Source organism: Sus scrofa, chromosome 7 (genome assembly GCF_000003025.6).
Source record: "Sus scrofa isolate TJ Tabasco breed Duroc chromosome 7, Sscrofa11.1, whole genome shotgun sequence".
NCBI classification, from domain to species: domain Eukaryota; kingdom Metazoa; phylum Chordata; class Mammalia; order Artiodactyla; family Suidae; genus Sus; species Sus scrofa.
Window position 1 is genome coordinate 26,972,054 of NC_010449.5, and position 23,430 is coordinate 26,995,483.

General features: G+C 48.5%; 1 protein-coding gene across 1 annotated transcript in view; it reads right to left on the bottom strand.

The window, feature by feature from the left end:
* LRRC1 (leucine rich repeat containing 1) overlaps positions 1-17,611 on the bottom strand; it is a 129,527-nt gene extending 111,916 nt beyond the window's left edge. The window contains exon 1 of the mRNA XM_001927688.6: positions 17,288-17,611. Coding sequence (XP_001927723.2) covers positions 17,288-17,446 — 159 coding nt within the window. The 5' untranslated portion in view covers positions 17,447-17,611. The remainder of the gene's footprint in view (positions 1-17,287) is intronic.

Here is a 23,430-nt window from a genome sequence, read left to right on the forward strand (position 1 = left end):
GGCAACTTCAATATGCCACGGGTGCGGCCCTAAAAAGACAAACAAAAAAGTCTTGTTTTCCAGGAAAAGAAAAAAAAAAAAAGCACTGAGTGGGGCAGTAGCAGGAGGCTGCTGTCCCCACCTAGGGACAGGGGTCGGGTGGGAGGGTGGTGGCTGTCATTTCCAGATGGGGCACTCTTCCTGCCCACAGGCTCATCTCCAGCGGGACCTCCTGGTCCTGCGTGGCCCACCCCGGCACAGCCTCGCAGCTCTGGCTTCCTTGAGGCCAATGACCTCCACACCCCATGCGTCACCATCCTCTCCTGGGTCACACCCAGGAACACTGACCCCGCTCGGAGCTGCTTCCTTTCTCTCACCTCCGCTCCGAGATTCCAGACCCGCCACGACCTCTCCCAGGGCCTCCTCGCACCACTGCTCCCGGACTCTCTCCCCTTGCCCCCCTCTTCTCTTGGCAGCATCCCCCATGCTTGTGTGTCAGACACCTCGGGGCCTCACCCCCTCCTAATGTTGCCAGACCCCTCTGTAGCTGGACCGGGCACCCACGGCCCACCTTTCCCTAGCCTGAGCCTGGAGAGCTGGGCACTCTGGAGAAAACACAACCCATGAAGGTGGCACCCCCAGGAACTCACACCCACCCCGTGAATGCCCTGAGCTCCCCCTCTCCCACCCGCCCTCACTCCACCTGTCCCACCACCCCTCCCTCACCTTCCAGAAGCTCTTCCCGCCCTTCACTGAGGAAACGGAAGCCACCAGGCTTTTCTTAATCACACGCATCCTTCCCCTCCCTCCTCACAAGCTGAAGGTGGTACCCCATCACTCAAACTGAAAACTCAGTGGTTATCCTTGTCCTCTGCAGCCCCAGACTCTCCAAGTCACTCAATCACCAAACCCTGCCTCTGTCTACTTCTGAAACATCCCCCTGTCCCCAGTCCTACTCCCCTGAGATCCAGGCACAAGCTGCCACCAGGCTGAGCTCTCCACACGCAAGCCTAACACGACCCTCCCGGGCTTACGAAACTCCACTGACAACAGGTCAACACAGTAAAGAGCCACCTCCTGAACCTGGCTTCACGGCCACCCACATCAGGGTTCCGGCCTGTCCCTGACCCCTCTCCTGAAACACGTGGCTGTGTTGTGCCCCCTGCCCGCCACCTCCGGGATGCTACCAGCTCTGAGGCTGCATCATGATCTGCTGTCAGAGGCCCTCACTCACTTCCACACGCCTGGCGCTTAATGTGGCAGTGGGCTTTCAGCGCATTTAAGCTACATGTTGATCCCCAAGGCCCGGCTCTGTGAAATCAGCACATCGCATGAAAAAGTCATAGACCTGGATGTCCCAGCCAGGTCGTTTCCCTTGTGAGGGTCCTCAGGCAAGAGCTCAGCCTCAGTATCCTCATCTGTAAAACAGGACTTTTAGGAGTTCTCTGGTGGCTCAGTGGGTTAAGGATTTCGCATTGTCACTGCTATGGCTTGGGTCACTGCTGTGGCATGGTTTAATCCCTAGCCCAGGAACGTCTGTATGCCATGGGTGTGGCCAAAAGCAAAAAAAAAAAAAAAAAAAAAAAAATGTTGAAACAGGACTTTTAAAAACCCTTCCACAGAAGTTCCAGCTGTGGCACAATGGGATTGGTGGCATCTCTGCAGTTCCAGAACGCAGGTTAGATGCTCGGCTAGCACAGTGGGTTAAAGGATCCGGCGTTACCACAGCTACAGCGTGGGTCAGAACTGTGGCTCCAATCTGATCCCTGGCCCAACAGTCAAAAAAGAAAAAAAAAGCCAACCCTCCCACATGAGGCTGTCCTGAGAAGCAGGCAAAGTGCCTCGCTGTATATCTGAAATAGCACAGGCAGTAAAGAGTTACCATGGGTGATTTCAAAACTGTCACTGAGGTTTCCCTCTGCTCTTCCAAGGCAAGGGTAGTGTCCAGCATGTGGGCAGACACTCCTGGCCGTCTGGCCATCTGACTCCTCCTTCACACCTCTCCGAAGAGGCAGGCCTGGGCAGGACCGATGCTCTGATCTCTCTGTGCCAGAGGGATGCACTGACTCAGCTCCAGCCTCCGCCCAGGTGGACAGCAAACCCCCACCACGCACCCCGCTGGGTGGCGGCAGGTCCCTCCAGAGATGCCAGGCTTAGGATGAACTTGACTGAGGCTGGACTGTGGCCTGCTCGGCCCCTCAGAGAAATTCATCACACCAGGGCACCAAAGGGAAATGTCTGAGGATTCATGTATTTCAGCTACTCCATATAGCTGAAAATGTTTCTTTTCAATGCAACAGACTTTTTTTTTTTTAACATTTGATGGGAAGAAGGTACTGAGTTCCCCAGTACCTGGGACAGAAATGCATAAAATAAGGCCCTGAGGACAAACCGAGGGAAACAAACAGATGCACAGCTAAGTCTAACCCTGATGAACAGCACCAGAGAGGTGGGCCGTGAGGGGCTGCAGCGGGCACAGGGACATGGGTGTGGCTGCAGAGCTGGGAGGGCTTCTCGGAGGAGGTGGCACTTGCCCTGGAGAAGAGGCTTTTAAGCAGAGCGCAGGGCAATGACAGAAGCACGGAGGTCTGGAAGATGGGAGACCACCCAGTCCCGGAAATTTAACGGTTAAAGACTAAGATCAGAAAGTACTAGAAAGTACTTAGCATGTTAGAATGTCCCACCCAGTTCAGAAAACAAGTTTATTTGGTAATTTAAGCTTAACAATATCCTACGTACGTTTTTCTTCGCTCACAAATTTTCTCCCACATACAGTGAAAATGAAACCTAGGGAAAACATCTACATGTACAGCTTTCCTATCTTTAAGAACACCTTGCAACAGAAATCGTTCTTTTTTTTTTTTCTTTTTTTCTTTTTACAGCCACATCTGCAGCAGGTGAGGGGTTGAATCAGAGGTGTAGCTGCCAGTGTATGGCCACAGCTACAGCCACACTGGATGCAAGCTGCATCTGCGACCTACGCCACAGCTTATGGCAATGCCGGATCCTTAACCCACTAATCGAGGCCAGAGATCCAACCCAAGTCCTCACGGATACTAATCAGGTTCTTAACCTGCTGAGCCACAACAGGAACTCCCAGAAATCATTCCTGATGGAGATATTTCCCAAACAGATGGTCCCTGTTTTTCTGGCAGAAGACAGAGGGTTAAACTAGAGAGATACCACAAAAGCAGGGTGTGTGCAAGGGCCAGCCTGTCCTGTCTCTCTGTCCTTCCTCCTCGCAGGCACACGGCAGCCACAGCCATCCCCACCCCCTTAGTCCTACCCCTCACCTTGTTTGCCTCCCTGCCTCCCGCTAGAGGCCATCAAAAGAGCCCAGGGCTGACCTGTGACTCTGCGTATGCCCCTCCCCAGGCTGTCCCCTTACAAGGAGGTGTGTCACTCAGTCCCCCCAGTGCCCAGCACTGACCCGCCTGCTAAATCGAACCTAAAGCACCTTCCTTCAGGCCTTCTGACACAGGAGCTCCCTAAGCGCCTCTGTCTTTTGCAGGCCTTTTAGGTTGAGATGCTATTTCTTGTGGTCAAGAGTATTTCAAATGCGCTGTGTCTACAGGGCTGAGACCCTCTCTGAGAGGAAACCACAGAAGTTACCGGACCCTTCTCTTGCGCCAGCTTCACTTTGGACCTGAACCTGAACTTCGAAGTCAAACATTTTAGGAAATACAGCTGTTTTAAAGATTACACACATGACACCTCACAAGCGATTACCCTCTGCTCTACTTACCTTACAAAGACATCTTGACACAGCTTTTCTTTTGGAACAAAAGTTCTAAGGCGGGGTGGGCATGGCTGAGGTGGAAGGGCAGGGGTGGGACTTGCTTTCTCCTGGCCTCTGTGGGACTTTAGGGGATCACTACAGTTACAAGAGATCATGGGATGGCTCCCCCTCCACCCCCGCCACTTCAGAATGACGTCATCAAAAATCAAGGTAGATGAATAACTGATATGCTCCTAGGGAAGCTAAGTCTATTACAAAATGCATAGTTTCGATTAATCTAATCTTATTAGCATCCACGTGAAGCAGTTCTGGAATAGGAATACTTCCAAAAAGTTTATTAGAACTTCTTTACAATTCTGACTTTTTTTTTTTTTTTAGGGCCACACCCACGGCATATGGAGGTTCCCAGGTTAGGGGCTGAACTGGAGCTGCAGCTGCCGGCCTATACCACAGCCACAGCAACATGGGATCCAAGCCGTGTCTGAGACCTACACCGCAGCTCACCACAACACCGGGTCCTTAACTCACTAAGCGAGGCCAGGGATCAAACCCGAGTCCTCATGGATCCTAGTCAGGTTCATTACCACTGAGCCATGACAGGAACTCCCCACAATTCTGACCTTTACAGTCAAGACTGGTCACAGTCTCACAAGCTAATCACTTGATCTCACAGTTAGAGAACAGAGATAAATTAAAATAAAATAAAATAAACAGAGATAAATAGCATAATAGCTGAATACCTGGGAGCAGAATCACAATGGAGGCATTCCTCTGATAAACCCAGGGTTCATTTTCTCTCCTGAAGGTAAAAAACAATCCATCCCCAAAGAATGGGTGCCACTAATCTTCTTTGAAAGATTATGCATGAATAAGCACATTAATATTTGGTGACCTAATTCTTAAAATGATATTTCAGCTCAGTGCTCTTTTTCTTAACAATGCAAAAATAACCCAGCGGCTCACAGGTGTCTCTCTCTTCCCTTCCTCAGAGCGGACACAACTCCTGGCCCATCAGGTGGCTTCTGGTACAGACAACACGGCCTCTGCGTGTCTGACCTTGAGGAAGGACCTTAGGGATACTGGCTCTGGAACTAGCCTGCCTAAGTCTGACCTCAAGCTCTGCTGCTCACTAGCTGTGTGATTTCAGCCAGTTAATTCCCTCTCTGTGTCCTGGGGTCCTCAAGAGTATAGTAAAGCTCTTTACGTAAAATGAAGTTATGTCTGTTGTGAGGATTAAATGAGTTCATTGTGGGAAGTGTTCGGGCAAAGCACAGTTCGGGTCACGCTGCTCAATAAAGGCCTGCTGTCTTCGTTATAATTATCGGTACCCAGGTCTCCTCTCCTAAGTTCTGAGTCTCATCAACACTTGACTCTGCCCAACTCAAGGACTTACCAGGTCCTGCGCTGCTAAACTCTCTTTCCTAGTCCTCACAAACCTGGTAAAGGCTCAGCCAGCACCCCACCCCCCACCCCCCAGTTGATAAAACCAAAAACCTACATCCAATACATCAGCAGGTCTTGCCGGATCAAGTTCCAAAATACGTCTCATTATTCACTGCCACAGCTCTAGTCCAAGGTCCCCATCAGCTCAGCTCGGCTCAGCTCTCCAGGTCTCTCTGCTTCTGTGAACCCTTCCTCCTCTGAGACTAAGCTCTAAATGCCGAGTCGAGTGAACTTTCTAAAGCACAAATCAGGTATCTATGGGCTTATGGTCTGCCATACATTCAACTGATGGAAAAAAAAAAAATCCAAACTCCTCACTGGGGTCTCTGAGCCCCTCTGACATTAGCCCCACCAACATCTTCACCTTGATTTCCTCCTCCCCACCCTGTCACACCAGCGTACGGGCTCCTTTTGCCCATAAAGTCACCAAACTCACCCCCAGGCCTGTGTAAGGACCATGGTCACAGAGCCGCCTCACCGCCTCGGGGCAGAGGCAGCTCCTTGGTGAAACCGCTCGCTGCTCGATCACGCTCTGCCACATTTCCCTGCTTGGTTTGCTTTATAGCTCTTACGACTATCTGAAATTCTTTTTGCTTATCCATTTACTGGTGGTCTCCCTGACCTAGACTGGAGGCTTCATAAGGACAAGGCAAGAAATTCACCTTACAGGATGGAACAAGGCCTCAGCAAAGCAGCACTCAATGAATACATGCAGTGTGGAGGGGAAGGGGCGGACATCTGGCAGGACCCAGGAGAGACCTACCCCCATCCTGATTCCTGAATCACGCTGCCTGGGAAGCCTGACACCAAGGTCTGGTCAGGAAGCCAGCTCTTCAGCAGAAGCGTAGAAGGCTGTCACTTTGGATCCTAATAGATTTCTCGAAAAAGCCACCTCAGTCCGATGTTAATCCACAGATACTCTCCATTATCAGTTGCCAAACCGAGTTTCCCAAAATATAGTCTTTCTGGCACTCAAACCAACCCAGAGGTTTGAAATGACCGCCTCTGAACTGCTCGAGTTCACTTAAAAAGGAGACAAGAAGTCCCAGCAAGTTGCCTATTTCACCTTCTCACTTCCAAAAGCTGGGAAAATGCAAGTGACACGGCGAGCGGCAGGGGGGGGGGGGGGGCACAGTCTGTGTTCAAAGGTAGTTGGTGTGGTGTGGTGTGTGTGGGTGTGTGTGTTTTAACCAAAGAAAATCTGCTGATCTTTTTTCCCTTAATTGGTTCTGGGAATCAACTGACCACGGGAGGGTAAGCGTTTGGAACAGTTTCTCCTTATTATCGAATCCTTGATTATAATGATTAAGCCTAGACTTGTGGTTCTCCTAAACCTCCCTAGGCAACCCCATGGAGCACGTGCACAAGTGGGGACCACTCCCCTAAGGTTTGTGCTGTGGCATCGAGACATGTACCGTCTCATGAAATTAGCATCCAAGGAGGTCAGAACTCAAGGAGGCCTTGAACATCACTGACATCACCCCTTCGTGACTCCGATAAGGAAACTGAGGCTCAGGAGATTATGTAAACTGCCCAAGGTCAATGCTGGGACCTTGACTGTCAGAACAAGGACAGGAGCCCAGAGCTGACCAACTAACACCACCAGTGCCTCCACCATGAGGTCACTCATGCAGCCACGGGCTGCAGAAAGCCCGGCTCTTCTTGGAGTAATCTGTAAGCTCTACTTATAGGTCTGGGCCCAACCCATTTCTAAATGACTCCCCCAAAGGGCTGAAAATGTCCCCAAGAAGGCTGCTCAAATATGCCTTCCGTGTCTCCTCTGTGCTAATTATCCTGTGAGGCAGCAGGAATGCAAAGAAGAAAAGGTGTGTAGCTTTAAGGACCTGGCTCTGATGGAGGACAGAGATAATTACAGAGAGGTAAGAGCAATGACACAGGTGGCCCCAGAAACCAGAGAGGAGGGAAGGGAAGGCTTCTCAGAGGAACGGGATACCCTGAGCTGTGTCCCCCGGGACGAAGAGCAGGGAAGCAGACAAAGAAGCAGAGGAAGAGTAACTCACGGGAGACCAGGTACAAAACCAAAGACTCCCGGGGCATGAAACGCTTGGCAACCAAGGGCAGCCAACTGCAGCTGAACCACCAGGTTCAAGCTGGAAAGAGATGAGAGATAAAGTCAAAGACAAAAACGCTGCCAGGCTGTGTCCGGCAAGTGAGAAGCCACTGCGAGAGGAAGTCAGCCATCACATCTGTGTTTTAGAAAGATCACTCCCACCAAGTACTGAGGCAGGATTTGAAGAAGATGAAGGAGTTTGAGCCTCTATCACAAAACGGCCAATGATGATGCTCTGTAGGCAACAGACACTGTTCCCAGCACTATATTAACTCAACCTTCACACAAATGCACGAGGTAGGGATCATTATTACCTTCCTTTTCTACCTTCTTTTCAGAGATGAGTAAGCTACGGCACAGTGAAGCTGAGTTACCTGTCCCAAGTGTCACAGCTAAGAGGTGAATCTCCTAACCATTCCATACACCTTCCCATCAAGCAAGAGATTCGGCCTGGAACCCACACGTGAGTAGAAGAGGTGGAGGGAGGGGCTGATCCACGCAGCTATCACACCGAATAATGCCCAAGCTTCCTGTCCGCCCCCCACAGCCTGCACACAGTCCTGCCCTCTGGCTTCAGAAACAGAACCACGTCAACCCAGAGTGAGGGTCTCCACCCCAAAGCACAGCCCCATGTCACTTCACAAAAGCTCACTGTCTTCAATGCCTGCCCCAATGCCCAGCCCATCTGAACCTGCCTTCGGTGAAAACCAGCCTCCTCCAAGGCTCCACAGCAACTCCTGGTTTGCAGGCCCGCCTAGCACTGAGCCACATAGAAATTCAGTGATGCTAACATCTCTGCCCCGCTAAAAAGTGTAGGCTTCTTGAATGCAAGAGTTTGATGCCAGTCTTCCAAAGACCCAGAGCAAACATCTGATTAACCCCAGACGGCCTACCCAAGGGTTTTCCCAGGCCTATGGAAAAGAGCCCCAGCCAAGGAGAGAGGGAACAGACGGAGTTCCCTGGTGGCTTAGGGGTTAAGGATCCAGCATTGTCACTGTTGTGGCTCAGGTCAAGGCTGTGGTGGCATAGCTTCCATCTCTGGCCTTCGAACTTCCATATGCATCAGGTATGGCTTAGGAAAAAAAAAAGGAGAGAGGAAGCAGAGATGACAGAACCCCCCCACCCCCAGGCCTATTTTTCTCTCCCCCAGAAAGATCACAGCACCTGGAGTCAGGAGTGGGAGAGGCGAGCCCACATTTCCATTCTGCTTTGACACTTCCGTTTACCTCTCATCTTTCATTTCTTTAGCTGTACTTTCATTTCTTTACCCACTTGGGCAGATTTCTCTAATCGCTAGGCCTCCATTCAACCCTGATTTAAAAAAAAAAAATCAAAATCTTTGACAACCTAACAACATCTACTAAAATTTGTAAAATGTATACCTTTTCATCCAATAATTATGCATCATGAACTTTATCTTAAAGAAACGTTTGCCCAGTTGTACAATGTAACATGAACAAGAACATTAAATCCCGCTGCAAAAAAAAAAAAAAAAAAACTGGAAACAATTAAATTGTCCAGCAAGAAGAGAATGGTGAAATAAATACATCATGGCATATCCAGTACAAGGGAATACTACAGCACCCATACAATGCTAAAATATACCTATACCAAAAAAAGCAAGTGGTGAAGTAATTTATAAAGTCATTTGTATGAAAATAATTCATATAGGAGTCCTCTTTTTGTTTCCACAATAATAAATATATAGTGGTATATGAAGAGGAAAAAATTCTGTAAGAATATATTCTAAAATTACTAATGTCGGGTATCACTTGGAGGGAATCAATGAAAATTCCACATTTTTTACTCTTTGAATTCTTCTATGCATCCAACACATAAAATAACAAGACAAAACAAGGCCACAGCAGGGACAAAGTCCGGTAGGTTGCACTAACAGCACAAGCCTCAGAGCCCAGGTCGCAGCATCTTCTACGTCAGGTCAGAGTCAGAGCCCAGGTCATGCACTCAGCGGTTCAGCAGTTCAATTCAGGCCTTCACAACTGCTCATCTAACCCGAGCTCCCCACTTCCACCCCACGTCAGTTGACATCCCCTCTGATTCTCCTTCCCCCAGTGGGTGTGGACTGTGGATAGAAAGGTGACTAGAGCTGTCAGGGAGGAGAAGCCACACTGTCCAGGAATCAGTCTGGAACAGGCTTCAATTAGGTGTAGCACCTTCCACCCACGACATGACAAATCCATGCCTTAAGGTTCTTGAAAACAGAAATACTAAATTTCTCCCAACTGACTCAAATTCTCTGGAATCCAGAAGTTACAGCCTAGACAGATAAGAAAATTCTTCAAAACAATGATAAAGAAAAAAAAAATTTTTAATATTTCATCTTACTTCCAGAACTTCAGAGTATCTTACACTACAAGCACAAACACACACACACACACACATGATCAGATCTCTAAAATACCACATGCAATAGTAAATTACCATTCCGGTCCACTAAATAATACCCAAGAGAAAGTAAATGGACATCCAGAAGTTTCTCCTATGCATTTACTAAGATCTGGCCCATGATCTCATCTCCCCTCATAACTATCACATGAAGTAGGGGACAAACATTTCTAGGCCTGGGATCTGGGTAGAGTCCTAAAATAGGCAACTTTCCTCTGTAAGCAAAGAGAGAAGCCAGCAGCCTCACTGGATCTTCACCCAGCACAGCCTAAAGTCTCTGCTCAAGGACATAGTTGGGATTTTTTTTTTTTGGTCTTTTTTAGGGCTGCACCCACGGCATATGGAGGTTCCCAGGCTAGGGGTTGAATCTGAGCTGCAGCTACCGGCCTACACCACAGCCACAGCAATGCAGGATACGAGTTGCATCTGCGACCTTCACCACAGGTTCACAGCAACACCAGATCCTTAACCCACTGATTGAGACCAGGGATCAAACCTGCGTCCTCAAGGATACTAGTCAGATTCATTTCCACTGAGCCACGATGAGAACTCTGGATTTTTTTTTTTTTTAACTCAAATGAAACTATTTATTTTGATGTGACTGTAGATTCTCACACAATTATAAGAGATCACACAGAAAGAGCCCCCGCACCTCAATCCAGCTTTCCCCAATGGTGACATCTTACAGAACTAAAGCACAAGATCATGGCCAGGTTATTGATGGTGATACAGTCAAGACACAGAACGTTTCCATCAGACAGCTGGGATTTCTGTCATCCCTGCTCAGAAATGTTTACACTGCTATTTCTGACCCTGCCATGTAAATATCAGCTTTGCCTTACCACCACCACTCCCCCGCACCCTCCCCCAAATTTCAAATCTGTGTAAGGAGTCCTTTTTAAGGAAATCCCAAGTACTAACTCATTACAGTACAGAAGCTGCCATTTCTGGCAGAGCGGATAATGCTCGAGAGGCTGTGGTACCCCTTCCCTCTGGAGGCCCCGGGGAAGAGGGGAGGGGGCTGGGGAAACAGACTCATTTTACCATTTGCCAGCATGACTCAACTTGGTCAACTCTAGGAACGGTATGTTAAGTGAATCATTTCACTTTTTCTCAAAGAATTGAGCTATTTTTTAAAAAGAGATGTCAGTGATGCGTTGACTTCAAGTTACCCTGGAAATCAAAATGCTCCAAGCATTCGTGTTTTAAAGCATCAGCAGAGCACGGTGAAACTGAGGTCTGTGGTCCAGCACACACACAGCACGCATTCATGTCACCCATGGGGTTGCCAGCGTTACTGCGGCTGCAATTTTATGACCACATTCACTGAAATCCAAAAAGGAACAAACTCTTCCCATCCTTGGCACATCTGGCTGTCCATCTTCCCCCCAAGCCAGTGTCGACACACAAAGCTTAGTGAGCAATTTACAAGTTGAAGACAGACACGCCCCACGGTCCGAAAAAAAAAATGCATCCCTCAAAAGGAGGCAAATGCTTGGTGCTTTGTGTCCCAGGAGCCCCGATGAAGGTCCAGGGCGGTCAGCACAACACGGGAGGGGGCGCAGAAGCAAGCGTGCTGGACCAGAGGGCAGGAAGCTCTCAGTCTTAACATCCTAGACTAAGCTTCCCCCCGCCCCTTCTGCAGGTGCCGTGGGCTTTCTTCCCGCCCAGACCACAGCAACGGCTCCTGACTGCATCTCTACTCTGCCCAAGGCCGCCTTCCCAGAGCAGGGGTCTACCTGCACTCCGCCCCTGCTGACACACTGTCCACAAGTCAGAGCTCATCTCCTCGGCAAACCCACCCCTCCCAAGTCCACTCGCCCACTCGCTCAAGCCATCTGGAAAGGACCGGCTTTGGCCACCACCAGGGCTTTTTCCTTTCTTCTAATGTGACCATCACGCCCTCTGAAGCCTTCTCTCAACTCCCCAGAGAAGGAGAGGCCTCGGAGCTGTCACCACCTCCTCCCAAGCTGTCACATGGCCAGGCCCCACCCCCAGGTGCAGTGACACAGAGAGCTGGAGGCGAGCCCTGGCTTCACAGCTGACCTTGGCCGAGTTCCTTACACAAGCCTCTGAAACAACTTCTTAAATAAGTCTCGGCGTCTGCACTGACAAAGCTGGAATTATAAGGGCTAACGTGAGTTGTTATTCCATTTAAGGGAAATAATTTATAGAGAGCACTTCCTACGATGTTTGGAGCTCAGTAAAAATCTCGGGTAGGGGTAGCTTTTAGAATTATGAATATGTAGCAGATACCTGATGTTTCCAATCAAAGGGACTCTAATGTCTGCTAACCTGGGTCAAATCACACCTTCTCCAGGCCTCAGTTTCCTCCCCAGTGAAGTATAGGAGGAGGTGAGGGGGAGGGAGAAGGAGAGGAAGAGGGGGCTGGACCAACACATAACACAATCACGAAACCATTAAGTGCTAAACTATGTAATAGCAACAGGATCTCTGAGAAAGGAGAACTGTTTCCCTAACCTGAGAAACGTGGGGGTCCCCTCTCCAAGAGGCAAGCACTCTCCTGGGTGCCCTGCCTCCTGGGCTTTGCCTTAAATTATTTTCATTATTAATGGTATTTAAGTCGATCCAAATATAAAGGTTTATACACTTTAGCTCTTGGAAAACTATAAGGTAAAAATAAAGGCTCAGATTTAAAATCAGATTTAAAAAAATGATAAAGGAGAACTCAGTATTCACTGACCACAAGAGATGACAACGACACAATTTTACACTGTGTGCACATCATTCAGAGTGTATTTGGTACAACATTGCCTGGAACAGGCTCCTCAAAACTGTGTGGCTCCACCACCACGGGGCAGGGACCTCTTTAGCCATCCAGTGATCACTCTTCTCTAACAGACTTGCCATGAAATCTTTGGTCATGAACTTCCAGCCCTCATCTGACCCCAAAACATGATTTCAGCCATAAATCCGCATCTTTCCCCTTCACTATAGACGCACAGGGGTGCGTGATCTAACATCAGCACAAAATCCTTACGGCACGATTCACTCACAAGGTCACCTAGGTGTTACACAAGCTATGATTTTTTTTAATTATTACTTTAGAACATTAAAAAATTTAATTTCGGAGTTCCCATCGTGGCGCAGCAGAGACAAATCCGACTAGGAACCATGAGGCTGCAGGACTGATTCCTGGCCTTGCTCAGTGGGTAAAGGATTCGGCGTTGCCATGAGCTGTAGTGTAGGTCACAGACTCAGCTCAGATCTGGTGTGGCTGCGGCTCCAATTAGACCCCTAGCCTGGGAACCTCCATATACCACAAATGCAGCCCTAAAAAGGCAAAAGACAAAAAAATATTAATTTCAGTTTTAAAATATAACTTACAAATTCCCAAGAAACTGTCTTCAAACTCCATTTGAAAAGCATTGTGTCCTGATAAACGTATCTTGCCACAGTGTCGTGGCAAGAGATGGTGACCATCTCAGAGCTAACTGTAAGTGCTCGGCATGCATTGTCTCTTTAATGCCCAGGACCACCCTATAAAGCAGGTGCTACTGTGACACGTGAGGAAACCGAGGCATGAAGAAAGAATGCAGGTGACGGAGCAGCATCTGAATGGATTCCAGCACCCTGCCCTCTGCTCCTTCCCACCCAGTCCTGAGAGCCTCTGCAGAGAATGGCCAGCCACACACAGCCAGTGGAATCCAGGAGAAATCAGCCTGGAGGAGTGAGAGGCAGAGAAAAGGTGGCATTCTGCAGGAAGGAATAACGGGACCCAGGGACAGGATTGGATGGAGATGATAAGCTAAGTCCCTGCACCCGTGAGCCAGGAAGAACGGCTGGCCCAGCCTTCGGAAGTGGAACTTCTGGGAAGGGAAGCCAGGTCAGGAGGCAAGACCTCAACTGAAACATTGTGGATTTAAAACAAAAACGACTTATTCCAAGCGAGGATGGATATCCTCTCCAGAGTTCACAGCTGAAGACGCCAAAGTCATGTTCACAGAAATTTTGTTTACAACACATAAAGATTATTTCAGAAAGACAAGGTAGTCAAAAGGGTCCTGCACGGAAGAAACAGAGAATCAAGATGGGCAGCACAGGACCGTGGAATTGTGGTCAGGGTCATTACTAATTCCCACAGACCAGTGCACAGACGTCGGATGTGGGAAGGGCCATCGTGATGGCTAAGAAACAGGACCATCTACCCTTGACAGCATGGGAGGACTCAGCCAGGCACCAGGCACTGGAGTGCCCACTATGTCTCAGACACTGTGCTATGATCAGCCACGATCGAAAACACCCCTGCCACATGGAGTTTAAGTTCCGGTTGCGGAGACAAAGAACTAGTAGACAAGGACACAGTGTAGATTTAAGTAGTGACAAGTACGCTAAAGGCTGGGAAAAAATAAAGCAGGATGCGGATGGTAACAGGTATGTGAGATAACGTCATCTGGCAATCATGAAACAATCAACTGAACCCTAACGAAGAGCAGGTCATAAGACGAAACTCAACCTTTTAAACTAGAAAGGCTTGACAGCATTCACTCCAAGTGTCTGCTGCCTAGTGTACCAGGCCCTGTCTCATGAGACCCATGTGGTCTAGAGGGACCACGGCCAACACACATTTGACCGCATCTGAGAATCGATGGACATTAAGGGGAAATGATGGCATCGAGAACACAGAGGACATACAGAGAGGAAGGCAGGGATGGTGAAGAGGGGACAAAACAATTGCACCACACAGATGACCTTCACGTCTGAAGACCTTGCAACCTGAATATTCTCTGACTCTATGAGAGAAGGACAGGCACCAGGGCAGTGATGGGCTTAAGAGACAAGAAAGATGCAGTGGAGGAAGATCTGTATCAGACTCAGTAAGCTTCATTCAACAGATAAACAGTGGTTTACAGAGCAGGACCCACGAGATGCCAGGCTTATGCTCCCAAGGGAGCATCTCAAGATGTCTCTGTTAATACACACCCCAGAGAGTTCCGGCTGTGGCACAGTGGGTTGAGAAGCTGGTGTTGTCTCTGGCAGCTCAGATTTGATTCCTGACCCAGCAACTTCCATATACCTCGGTTTGGCCATACACACACACACACACACACACACCCCAAAAGGATGGAGCTGGGGGAAGGGGATGAGACCAAGGATGGGAAGGGGTGGCAAGGCTGTCTCACCCAACTGCTCCGGGTGGAAGGAGATCACTAAAGCCCCCCTGTGGCAGAGCATCACGAAGAGGCAATCACGGGGTGGAAGCAGTGCTGAGGATGGTGCTGCAGGTTCGACACAAGGTTGGAAAGCTAAATAAGTAACCACCAGGTCTGAAAATTGTGCTGCTGCCCGCTCCAGCCCACACCCACTACCTCTGTACTAAAGTTGCTGTCTCCCCACAAAGCTGCAGACAGCTCACCGGAACCATGCCTTCTTTGAATGCTACACTCCCCACAACTAGTAAACCCAGGCCGCCACCACAAAGACCTTGCTGGTTTGTCAGCAAAAGAGGTCCCTTAGTGATGTGGCAGGTAAGGAGGCAGGGGCTGGGAGGGCAGGGAGCAGAGCTGATGAGTTGCACAGATCTCAGAGGGAGAAATAACGCATGACCAAGCAAAGACTATGAATGAAGCATCTGTGTTTTCCAGGCGGTTGTTGGGGCCTGGTGGGCACACTCCCAGGCACCCAGACACACAAGAAGTCAGGGAGAAGTGGGTTTTACATAACTTGAAAACTATAAACCTAATTTAAGGGACGAAAGAGCAATGACCCATAGGGTAGACCACTGCTAGCCTTTGAAGAGCTGGTTTATTACCATATTTATGGAGGCCTATCAGGCTGCATTTTGCGCTTCTGAGAACGTTTCCATTTAGAGTCAGAAGAAATACCTGACATATTCAAAACCCGTAATTTCCCATACCAAGCTGAATTCCCCAACATTACGGGAAAACCCACAAACGCTGCAGAAGGGAGTGAAAAGCCAATCCAGTCAAAGGAAATCTTCCAGTTCTACAAAAGAAAACAAACAAACAAAAACACCACAAAGAGCACTGAAGCATTTCTAGTTGAACAGCTTTTCACTCAATCTTTAATAACTTCATTCTGAAGCCCTTGAAAAGTCTTAAATTACATATTCTGTGTTCCTGGCAACAGCAATGCCTAAAACTCCTTAAAACGTAGGGCAGTAAGCGAGCTCATGACTTCTAAGTCAAATTTAAGGGAGCTGAAGGCCAGATAAAACTATGTGTTTGAAAATGCCTGCAAAATAATAAATGCCGGAGGGAACTGGATGGCTTTTCTGCTTCTAAACTAAATAAAGCCTGGGGGGTTTTGCAAAGATCCTAGTGAGGATAATCCCCACGACTGCAAGGAGCAAACCCTCCAATCAATTCCACACTGAACCAAGGAAAGTTAATCCAAGAAGAATAACAACACTTGAAATGTTGAGAAAAATAGTTCTGCTGTTTAAAACAGTATGTCGGCGTGGAGGACAAATCCGGTCCTTCTAACAAGCCAGAACATTTGTCTTGTGAGTGTTTCTATAACCACGTCTTGGCTTTGTGTTAACAAAGGGTCCAGCAAGATAGCTGAGTTCCGACGCTCTGGCCTTCAGGTCCTCCCCCGACTGCCAGCAGCTCCCTACTTCCTGCACACCTTCGGATTACTGCACCGACTTCCTGCACAGCCCTGAATTTGGGATACCTTCCTCCCAAAGGCTTACTCAAGTCAAGTTCCCTGGGCAAGCTTGAAGGTTAAAAGTTCGCAGTCCCGGACCCTCCACTAAAGCACAATCAGCAAGTGTCGCTTGGCAAGTCTGGCCTCAGCAGAGTGATTAATTGATGTAAACAACTCGGAAGAGGTAACGCATCACTGCAAGGGCAGAAGTCAGCAGGGTGAACCTGTCTGCTCCGGGAATCGCGGCTGCAAGGCTGGCCCGCCCAACAGAGGCTCTGCTGGCGTTCCCCGCAGCTCCTTCCACGCAACAGGTCCACGCCAGCGGGGCCGGGGAAGAACCTGGGCACCTGCCCACAGCTCGGCGGCCGCAGCCCCCACCCCCACTTCGCGGCCGGTCCCGGAACCCAGGCAGGCGGGTCAGTTTCAGCTCTTCCCCGCACGGCCCACCTGCGATAAGGGACGGGGCACATTCTTCGCAAGATGCCGAGATAGCGCCGCTCGCTCGCGCGCTGCCCACCTCCTCCCCGCCCTGCCCAGGCCGAAGGGGGAGACGCGCCCCGGACAGCGATCGGGGAATGCAGGGAGAGGGGACCGCCCCGGGAGAGGGATGCCGCGCCTGGTCCTTCCAGCCGAGAACGACCCGAGCCACCTGGCTCCTCACCTGTCCGATCACAGGTGCGGGGCGTTGGTACCTAGATGTTTATCTAAACTACTTGGCACAGAACGTTTCCTCAACCATACAAGCTCTAGCGACTACTCGGAAAACAGCAAGTCGCTTTGTACAGAAAGAAAAGGAACTTTTCGGGGGGTAGGGGGGAGGAGTACAGGAGGAAGAAGCAGGTGAATACAGGCAGAGGTGGTTCCTGTGGGACCTGTCGGCAGGGTCCAGAGGTAAAAGAGTGGACGAGAGGTAAGGGAGAGGAAGGGACCAGAGGGGAGGGGAAAAGAGGACTGAGGCTGGAGGGGCTCAGCAGTGCTCCCCCGAGGGCGGCGCGCAGGTGAGACCGGACACTCACCTCCGGCAGCTCGCGGAGCTGGTTGGCGTCCAGCAGCAGCTCCTCCAGGCTGCGGGCGTAGCGGTAGATCTCCTCGGGGACGTAGACCAGCGAGCAGTGACGCTTGTCGATAGTCTCCACATGACGGTTGCACCGCCACAGGGGGATGCAGTGGAACATCGCCGCCCGCCGCCGGGTCCCGAGCCGCGGAGACCCGGGCTCCCCGCCCGCTCCGCCCGCCCGGCGGCTGCGCTCCGCCGGCCACCCACCCCGCGCTCGTTGGCCCCCGTGCTCACTCGCGCCTCGCGCCGGACTCCGAGCTCCAAACGCTCCCAGGCACCTTGGGCGAGAGCCCCCCCTGCGGCTCCGCGCCCCCGCCCGCCGGTGCGCCCCTCCCACCTTCCCGCAGCTCTGCTGCTGCCGCCGCCGCCGCCGCCACCACCACCGCGCGGAGCTTCCTACTCGCCGCCGCCGCGCGACTGAGCATGCGCGCCAATGGGCGCGCGCCCAGGGCGGCTCCGGCTCGAGGGATCCTCTGCTCCGGGTTTTCGAAGCGACCTGGATCTGGAGGGTCGGGAAAGCCACGACCAGAGGCTCGCGATCCCCCCACTAAGGCTGGGGACCTGGGGACTCTCGGGGCCTCGCAGGGAGCTACTCTGGAGGAGCCTGCAGCGAAGAGGCGGCAGGGGCGAGGCGGCCTGGGGGAGCAGAACAACTTTAATTTTTAGTTTTACTTAACTCGCTCTCCTCGCTCCCCTTCCCCAAAACACTTTCTCTTCCGGGGTCAGGCGGGACCGCCCCGAAGCGTACCTTGCGCGCCGGAGCTGCAAGATTCTGTGTGGTTTTGAGGTGTCTTCGCCGCCCCGGCTTCGGCTTTCTCGGCCACTTGTGTGCGCGCTGCTCCCCGCAGCCCCAGAAGTGAGCTGGCCGCCCCCAGCCCCGCACAGCGCCTGGGCCCTTGCCCTGCCCTCCCGTCCTCGGGCACCGCCTGCAGGCTGTGCAGCATCCTCAGTAATCCTTGTCTATGTGCACAGTAATAGGAGACCCCTCTGCCCAAACCATCAAAGGCATAGGAGTCAGAGAGTCTGCGAGATTTTCACAGATGTGCATGCACCCCGTCGGAAGCCCACAGGCAAAAAAACGAGCAGGAAAAGATGAGTGTCTGAGCCTGTTCCAGCCCGGCCAGATGTTGGCCCCTGGTGACTGGCCTGGACGTGTGAGGAGCGGGGGAGGTGGGGCAGGTCACTCAGGGGATGCCAGAAGAGCATCCTCCATCAGGCTACTGCGTTTCTGCACCAGCACTGTCTCTTGCAAAGGGCAGACTGCAGCCCAAGAAGTAGTAGCTGGGAAGGACCCAGGAGGCTCACTAGTGGGTGGTAGTGACCATTCCCTTGCCCCTGATTCAAATCAAAAGACTAGGGCCAGAATCCTGAACTGGCCCTCTTCTCCCTACATCTCCAAATAACCAAACTGGCTCCTTCACAAAGAGTCGCTGACCAGGTCAAAACCAATCACATTGATGGACTGTTTCATCCAGGTGTACTCTGACTCCCCACCTGGCTGCCCACTAGTCCTCACACCCTCACCTTCAAGTGAACTCTGCCTGTGTCCTCTGCCAAGACACCACCCAGGCTCCCCCACCTCCACAACCTCCCCCACAATCCCAAAGCTAAAATCTGGAGCCATTGGAATCCATATTTCTGCAGGAGACTGAAAGCTGAGTGTGCTCAGTGGCCAAGGCAAATTTTGGTCTGAAACTAGTTTTGCAGGGGCGTGTGTGGCCTCAGTTCCAGCTCTGCACCAGACAGTTTTCCTGGGGTGAGTGGGGAGAGGAACACTTCATCATTTCAACTCTACTAGGAGAGCTTTTCACTTCCCAGTCAATAAGGATGGGACCAAGTACCACTGCCTTGTCTGTTTTTTCCCCCAGGGAATTATCACCTTAACCCTAATTCAAGTCAATCCCTAAACTCCACTGCTCTACCCACTCCACCCTGTCTTTTATTTGTCCTGGCTTGGTTCCTACATTCTCACAGGAGGTTACTTGGACTTTGAACCTTAGTCACTCTTCCTTCATTCTTGCATTCCAGAAACCTATTTTGTGCCACCTTTCATGTGGTTCCTGATTGAGAGCCTGCATCTGGAATGGTAAGCAAGTCACTGTCCTTGTAAATTTTCCAACTGCTTAAGAAGAATCATAAAAGTAAAGAAGGCCTGCCCCCCTCATCTTAATCTTCTCTCGACTTCCAGAGATGATCACACTAGATTATTTTAATAAATACAAGTTTGTTTTAAAGATGCGGTTGGTCTTTTTAAATATTCAGACCTCAATAAGCATTCCCTGTGTGCCTCTCCATGGCACTTAGACATCCCTGTGTTAGATTATTTTTGTATCACATTAATCTCCAAAAGATTGCGACCTCTTAGACAACAGGTACTGTCTCACTTGCTCTGTAGGTGGCTGCAACGACCCCATATGCACACGGAATGATCATCAGACTTGTCTTGGCTCTTCCAGAATTCAGTGGTAGAATTCTTGACTTTCCTCATTGCCAAAGATCTGCCAAGAGTTTGAAACATTAGTCTGGTAAGCAAGCAAGAAAGAAAACACCTTGTCACATGGAGACAACAGAACCAATTCTTTATCCTCCTGAAGCGTTTATGGTTCCTTTATTAATATTTCTAGTTTCTTTCTCCACATGTAAATGATTTTCACTCAATTTAAACAAAATTTAAACAACCATAGAAATCACTTTGGGAAGGGGGAGGGGATTGCAATTCATTTTCACTGTGAACCATTTTTCACATCCTTTGGGGCTAAAGAAGTCTGACTTTCAACTCTGGCTCTGCCACCCAATAGCTCTGTAGAATTAGAGAGGTTGCCTAAGTTTTATAAGCCTCCATTTTATCATCGCAAATAAGGGCAATGGTCCATGGGTTGTTACCAGGATTAAATAAAATGATGAAAGTAAAATACTTAGCAGAGTGTCGGGCACACATCTGTTCAAAGCACTGTGTACTGGTTGGTCTGTGTAGTTAATATCTGTCTCTTGGATCACCCGCTTTGGAGAGACCAGCTGCCATACTGAGCATCCCAAAGGAGAGATCCAGAAGACAAGAGTCTCAGGACTGCCAACAATTGAGGGACTGAAGTAAGACCTCTTGCCCATAGCTGTGCAAGTGGTTTTGGAAGCCACTCTCCCTTCTCAGTTACACTTTCACCTGACTGTAGAAACAGCCAGTACCCTAACTCATGATAGACCACTCAACTAAGCTGCTCCTGGATTCCTAACAATAAACATTTGTTACTCTAAGCTGCTAAGACTAGGGGTGATTCATTACACAACAAGAGATAGCTGATAAATGTATTTACTGTGCTCTACACATTGTACTGGATGCAAAGACCCAGACAGGTCTTGCCCTCACGAAGTTTATACTCTAAGGTTAAGAATGATAAATGTTCAGAGTTCCCATCGTGGCTCAGTGGTTAATGAATCCGACTAGGAACCATGAGGTTGCGGGTTTGGTCCCTGGCCTTGCTCAGTGGGTTAAGGATCCAGCGTTGCCGTGAGCAGTGATGTAGGTTGCAGAGTCGGCTTGGATCCGGCATTGCTGTGGCTGTGGTGTAGGCCGGTGGCTACAGCTCCGATTCGACCCCTAGCCTGGGAACCTCCATATGTCGAGGTAGCGGCCCTAGAAATGGCAAAACAAAAAAAAAAAAGAAAAGAAAAGGAAAGAATGATAAATGTTCCATTAATGGTGGCATTGTTGTCCTATTATTAATTTTTTTTGACTGTGATGGTTGTCATTGATTTTTTAAAAGTCAAAGTCCAAAGTGATAGCTAGTGAAATGGGGCAAATAAGGATTGAGAGGTTTGAGCATGTGATTGTTAAGGTGAGATACACCATCTATCCACGAGAATGACTAAAAATAAAAAGATTGACAGTCTCAAGTATTACTGAACATATGGAGCAACTGGAACTCAGGCTTGGCTGGTAGGAGTATAAAATGATAAAACCACTTGGGGAAAATTTTTTTTTTTTTTTTAAAGCAGACCCCTACCTTAATGATCCAGCCATTCTACCCCTAGGTATTGACACCAAAAAATGAAAACATATTTCCACCTAAGGGCTTGTTTATAAATGTTGATTGCAATTTTGCAAAAATTTAGCCCCAAACTGGAAACAATCCAAACTGTCATCAACAGGTAAATGAATAAACAAAGTATACTCTATTGAAACAGTAAAATAACAACAAAAAGGGAGTCTGTTCTTTTCTACTACTTTCTGATGTTACTTACACTTGTCACAATATGGATAAATTTCGAAAGCATCATGTCGAGCACAAAAAGACAGACACCAAAGAGTATGGTTCCTTTTAGATACATATAAATTCTAGAAAAACGCAAACTAAACTAAAGTAAGGTAGTACAACCTGGATCCCTGGGTACCTGCAGCCAGGGACTGGGGAAAACAATGTGTACAGAAAGATTGATGGCAAAAGTCAGGAAGGAACTTCATGGGATAATGGAAATATTCTACATCTTGACTGTGGTGGTGGTTACATGAATATATACATTTATTAAACTCATCAAATTAGACACTTAAAACAGAACCTCTTATTCAATAAAATGTACACATCAATAAAATTAAAAAGTTAGCAAGTAGTATACGGGTAAATTACTTCAAGGGCTGACTCATGTTATGTTATTTATTTACTGAGTGCCCGCTGTGTGCCAAGCACTGGGTCAGTTTGCTGAGGGGACAAAAAGTAAGGAGACAAAGCTTTCAACCCTACTAAAGGCAATTATCAAAGAAATTAGAGCAGTCCTAGTAGTAACTTTTTTCTTAATCTAGAAAGGCTGACCTCTGTTCTATAAAGTGACCCTCTGAGGTATTTATATGCAAATCAAATAGGCAAGTTAAATCTTATCCTGTGCACTGCAAAGCTAGGAGAAATTTGCATAGGAATCCTAAGCCCTCTGGGAGAGGGAGCACTCAGCCCTACCTAAACCTCTGCTTTCCTGAACTTGAATTTAAGGATGGTCTTTAGAGATTATATATCCTTGTCCTAAAGGAAAGACACCCAAATCATTCAAGAGGCTTCAGAGCCTACACAATCTGATGGTAAATTATCTTAGAATTCAAAAACCTTAGGAGTTCCTGCTGTGACGCAGTGGGTTAATGATCTGGCTTGTCTCAGTGGAAGCACCAGTGTGATCCCTTGTGTCATAGGTTACAGCTCTGGCTCAGACTCTATCCCTGGCCTAGGAACTTCATATAGCGCGTGGGCATCTGAAAAAGAAAAAAAAAAGAAAAAAGAATTCAACCACTTTTATAGTCAGAACAAAAGTCACTGCCCTAAAATCTCTTTGATTTCCTGTTACTAAGCATTCTATCCCCCTTCTCTTGTATTTTCTTTGGAATGTTTAGCATTCACATTTAATATAATTATTGATATGTTTGAATAAAGTCTACTATTTTTTATTTGTTTTCTCTTTGTAGCATCTGATTTTTACCCTCTTTTCTCCCTTTCCCATTATATTTTGAGTGAAGAAGCATATTTTGACTATTGACTTTCTAGCTGTAGTCATTGCTCTAGGGAATTACAGTGTTCAATCTTAAATCCTCACAGTTTCCTTAATGTAAATATACTAATTCATGTAAACCATCAAACCCTTGCAATTATCTATGTTCATTTGTCAGCTGTCTGGGTCTTTATCTTGCAGTGTTTATATGCATTACATTTACGTATGTTATAAACAACACAACAAAATTTTGTTCTTTTTATTTAAACAGTCAGGTTATTTCAAAGAAATAAATGGGGGGGGGAGTCTTTTGTATTTACTTATAAGTTTACTATTCCCAGTTCTTCATCTTGCCTGGTCTCATTTATCTTCACCTTTTGGTGAAGGTCTGCTGGCAGGAGAGTCTCTTGGTTTTCTTTAATCTGGAGTATCTTTATTTCATCTTAATTCTTTAAGGACATTTTCTGTTAATATGAAATTGTGGATTGACACTTTTTATCTTTCAGCACTCCAAAAATATATCCATTTTCTTCTGGTTTCCATGATCCCTGATGAGAAGTTAGCAATATTTCAAGTAAGTGCTAACTTGTATAAAGTGTGTCATCTTTCCTTTGTCTGCTTCCAATATTTTCTCTT